The following is a 4459-nucleotide window of genomic DNA, read 5'->3' as shown; positions in this document are numbered from 1 at the left end:
GATAAAAAACTAAAATATAGATTTGTAAAAGTTGATGGAGAAAAATAATATTTAAAGGTAAAGAAATAAAAGATAAAGATAAAGATGAAGGGACGAAAAAGAAATTATATTAAATGAAAAAGAAGGTTTGAAAATTACTTAATTGGGTAAACATTTATTATTATTATTATTAAAAGAAGGCCCTAATTGAAATTATGGATAAATATACATAAACGTTTTTCAATGTAATCCTAAGCATATATGTTTTACAAAAACAAACAAACAAATAATTTATAAAGCCCAACCCATTCAACTTTTCATGACAATGCAACGCAAACAAAAAGAAGAACAAAATGTGTTTCGTATTTAAACGTAGATTCATTTCAATTTGTTCTTCATTTTCTGTTTTTCCTCCTTTCTATCGATTCTTAATTCTTCACTTCGAATAATCTGTCTTCCAATTCCCTGTTATTCATCTTATCTTTCGCATCAAGTCTTCCAAAGAATAATCACAAAAGGAATTCTATGCTATGCGTTGATCGTATTTATGCTCTCTCTCTCTTTCTCCCCTTTTTTCCTCTCTCTCAATTACATACTCTCTCTTCATCCTCACAAAAACGGAGATTTTGGGGTTGTTTCTTTCCAAATTCTGTAAATGAACGCTTACGGAATTGATTCCAAGCAAGAAATTCAACAAAATCATGGACTGATTACTGATTATTACTCTCAAAATTTCAGGGCAGAGCAGCCCAGGAGGATGGGAGCTTGTGCTCATCTATCCGCCATGGATGAAGTTGAATCATCACAACACCTAAATTCATGTCCGTCTAAACCCAGTTCCACTATCATCAATCTCTTCGAATCACCCGCTTCCGCTTTTTTCGCAACGGAGCAATGTATGGGGATTCCTCCGATTCAATTCCAGTCTGGTTCTTCGTCTTTCAATTCGCTTTCGACGATTTTTCAGTCCTCCGCCGAGAATTTCTCTCTTGATTCGGCGGAGCAAAGTGGTGTAGACTCTGAATTCAGTAACACCTTGCAATCGGTTGTGAAATCTCAACTCTGTAAGAGAAGCTTCAATGGGTTACCGAAGGGTAGTTTCGTTGAACACAAGGTGTTTGATGGAAGTTCCGATACAATCAAGAAGCATTATTCAGTTCCTTTCAAAGACCAAATAGTACGTAATTTGTATGCTCCATTTATCATATAATATCCTTTTCTTTCTTTTTTCAACATTATTTAAGAATATTTGATTCCAAATTCAGGGTTGTTATAATTCAATTGCACAGCCAAGTTTTTGTTCGACTTCTCCAAGATTCTCTTGCTTGGGTGGTTCTATTGGGCCAGGAAGTTCTTCATCTTCCTTCAGTGGGAATGGATTCACAACCAAAACGAGAATCAGATGGACACAAGATCTCCATGAGAAATTTGTTGATTGTGTTAATCGTCTTGGTGGTGCAGAGAGTAAGTTTTAGATGAAATCTGATTGATGGGGTTTTGGTTTCTTGAATTTGTTGAGGTGATATGTTGTAAATGTGACAGAAGCAACGCCTAAAGCAATATTGAAGTTGATGGATTCTGAAGGATTGACCATATTCCATGTGAAGAGTCATTTGCAGGTACATAAAAAGAAGAAACAAATGTATAAATTTGAATCTTTTTTGTTTTTTTCTTTTGTCCCATAAGTATTGATTTTTGTGTTTGTGTTTTTGTGTTTTTGTAGAAATATCGGATAGCAAAATACATGCCAGAATCTGCAGAAAGTAGAGATTTCCATACTGAAAAAAGCATTTTAATTTCAATTTTCATTACTCTGTTTTGTTTGCTTCAAGCTTTGAATATATATGGGACTTATGGATCAAGGATTATTTCCTACAACTTCAACTCACATTTTTTGTTGTTGGAATACGTGTCCGATCCAGATAGTTTTTGATGAATTATAAAAAAATAAATAAAAAAAAAACGAAATAAGGAAATTTACTTATGAATGAAGATGTCTTCAGCAACAGTGTGTTTGTAATGCAGGGAGGTGTGATAGAAGGAACTGCATGAATGAAGTTACAGAACTCGATGCCAAAACGTGAGTTTCTTCTCCATTTTTCCTTTTATATTCCTTACGTTTTTGTAGTTTTGAATACCCAATTTTCAAATACATCAAAAGACAAAAAAATTGAAACTCTTTACTACTTATTTTCTGTTTACGAAATGCAGTAAAACCTATGAACCCTTTGAATAGTTTGAGAACGGTCTTAATGATCAAGTATAACTTATTTCTATTATTGATAGCTAGTTGTGGTTGATTTTCAAAAACTAAAACAATCAATTCAATTAGTCACAAAAAGAAAAATCAAATGATTATGGAACCTAACTTACTAATATAAAAAAACAAGTTCAAATTCTAATGCAATTGAACAATGATGTATGACAGTGCCATGCAAATTAAAGATGCCTTGCAACTGCAGTTAGATGTTCAGAGGCGTCTACATGATCAATTAGAGGTAATAACTAGTGTGTGTATATATATATATTTATATATATATTACTTTGATATTGTAATATATAAATCAAATATTTTTAACAACCCACACAACTTAAATAAAAATGTTTTCGAATAGTTTAAATAACATTTTTGGCCTTGAATGTTAATGAGGTGACTGTAATAAACTAACAAGTAAAAATGTTATATTCTACCATTTGTAACTATTTACTTTTTATTCGTGAAAAATATTACTAAGCTTTAATGTATTTCTAATTTGGAAGAGATTTTTCACGATAAACACTCAAATTGTTATTTATTAAAGTTTAATAAACTAAATTTTAACAAATTTGAAAATACAGGAACCCCACATTGTTATTCTTATCTATCAAAGTATAATAACTAATTTGTTACTCCAACCAAGAAATGTTTATTAAATTATTCATAAATAATTTTAAGAGATTGGTTTTTAATTTAGTTCTAATAAATTATTAATTAATTTGATGCATTTACTTTTAATATGAGTATTTTTTATCTTCAGATTTGAGGTTTAATTCTCTATCCCAGGTGTTGTAAAAAGAAAAAGAAAATCATATATACATACACAGGGTGTGTATAATATGTATCATCAAAATTAGAATATTATTGTACTTAAATGGAAACAAACAATTACAATATATTCCAAAGATCATATTGGGTTCATCTTTATGAATCAGACTCAAATTATATAAAAAGAATTGAAATATTGAAAAAAAGAAAGAAAGAAAAAAAGACACTCAAAACATTTATTATATTTCCTAAAGTTCAAGAATTATGAGAAAGATTTTTGTATGGGTAGGAACCAAAATGAGAATGATCAAAATTATTTTTATATATGAAAGCAAGAATTAAAATAATTGGGTTTTATTTTTCTTGTTGTTGTTACAGATACAAAGGAAGCTGCAGTTGCAAATTGAAGAACAAGGGAAACAACTCAAGATGATGTTTGATCAACAACAAGAAACTAACAAATGCTTCTTCAGAACAACTACAACTGATGGGTTATTCAACAAACCAACTCCTAATAACAGTAACGTATTGGGCTATATCGACAATCCTCCGATCCCGACGACAGTGCCTGCAGTCGACAATATCCGAAATGCTCAATTCCCATCCAAGATAAGTTAGGCCATGAAAAGGCATCCTTTTCTTCATCATCATTTTACCACAGTACATAACACTCATTGGGGGGAAGCTTTTTTATTGTGAAGATAAATCCAAACAAAGAAAACAAAAAGGGGTAAAGATTACAAAGTGTATTGTTGAATTGAATATATATACAAACTTTTGAAAAGTTTGAATTGAAGAAACTTGCAATGGGGTTTTGTTATGTTAATAAAATCATGAGTTCTAAGTTGTGAATTAAACTATTTTACCAGCAGAATTTATATATTGCTTCCATCTTCTAACCTATATTTGATGTTTATTTTTTCTTTTGTCAAGATGTAAGTTCATTTACAATGATATAACAAATTAAAATGTTATTCTTTTCGAGATTAAGACTTCAACTTCACCTATTATAATCTATTTACTCTATTTCACTCCATTTACCATCGGTCAAAGATTCAATATGCCTACTCCATATATAATAGCATCAACACTCTCTTTCTTTCTTTTAATGGTTATGGCAGAGAAACCAACGTGAAAATATTGTAAAGTCAAATGATTAAAAAGAAAAATAAAGTGTAATTTGAGGATAACAAAGCTAAATGAATAGTGTTTAAGATTGCCTTTTCAAGAAGGGAAGAGGCATAAATGAAAAGATATGTATATATATACAAGAAAGTGAACAGCTAATAATAAGTTGTGAATGGAAGAAGCAAACAAAGGCAAATACTAAATAGAATATGGATTTGAAAGAAGTGTGTTTGTAGTTGTGATTGAGAAGTAGTTAAGATCAAAAGCATATAAAAAAAAAAAAATGTCGACATTACTATAATTTGTATAAACAAAAACAAATTTAAA

The 4459-nt window shown here is 30.2% G+C and overlaps 1 protein-coding gene across 2 annotated transcripts; it reads left to right on the top strand.

Moving 5' to 3' along the window:
* Positions 1-288: 288 nt before the first annotated feature.
* Positions 289-3907, top strand: LOC101221638 (myb family transcription factor PHL5). 2 transcript variants are annotated; one of them, XM_031883708.1, is made up of 7 exons: positions 289-1156; positions 1269-1443; positions 1522-1598; positions 1703-1742; positions 2005-2059; positions 2408-2477; positions 3383-3907. In XM_031883708.1, exons 1-7 carry the CDS (start codon positions 635-637, stop codon positions 3620-3622), a joined length of 1179 nt encoding a protein of 392 aa, XP_031739568.1. In that variant the 5' UTR covers positions 289-634; the 3' UTR covers positions 3623-3907. The 2 variants fall into 2 exon arrangements, with proteins under 2 accessions (XP_031739568.1, XP_004146408.1); XM_004146360.3 differs by having other exon boundaries at positions 291-1156; positions 1245-1443.
* Positions 3908-4459: the final 552 nt, after the last annotated feature.

This window comes from Cucumis sativus, chromosome 4 (assembly GCF_000004075.3).
Source record: "Cucumis sativus cultivar 9930 chromosome 4, Cucumber_9930_V3, whole genome shotgun sequence".
Taxonomy (NCBI): domain Eukaryota; kingdom Viridiplantae; phylum Streptophyta; class Magnoliopsida; order Cucurbitales; family Cucurbitaceae; genus Cucumis; species Cucumis sativus.
Note: the sequence above shows the minus strand (reverse complement) of the source record. Positions and strands in the feature narration are given on the sequence as shown.

Bases quoted from the DNA above. Each gene is read 5' to 3' on its own strand.
- LOC101221638 (XM_004146360.3), top strand. From the start codon at position 635: ATGAACGCTTACGGAATTGATTCCAAGCAAGAAATTCAACAAAATCAT. The intron at 1,157-1,244 runs GTACGTAATTTG...TTCCAAATTCAG, and splicing joins TTCCTTTCAAAGACCAAATA to GGTTGTTATAATTCAATTGC. The intron at 2,060-2,407 runs GTGAGTTTCTTC...GATGTATGACAG, and splicing joins ACAGAACTCGATGCCAAAAC to TGCCATGCAAATTAAAGATG.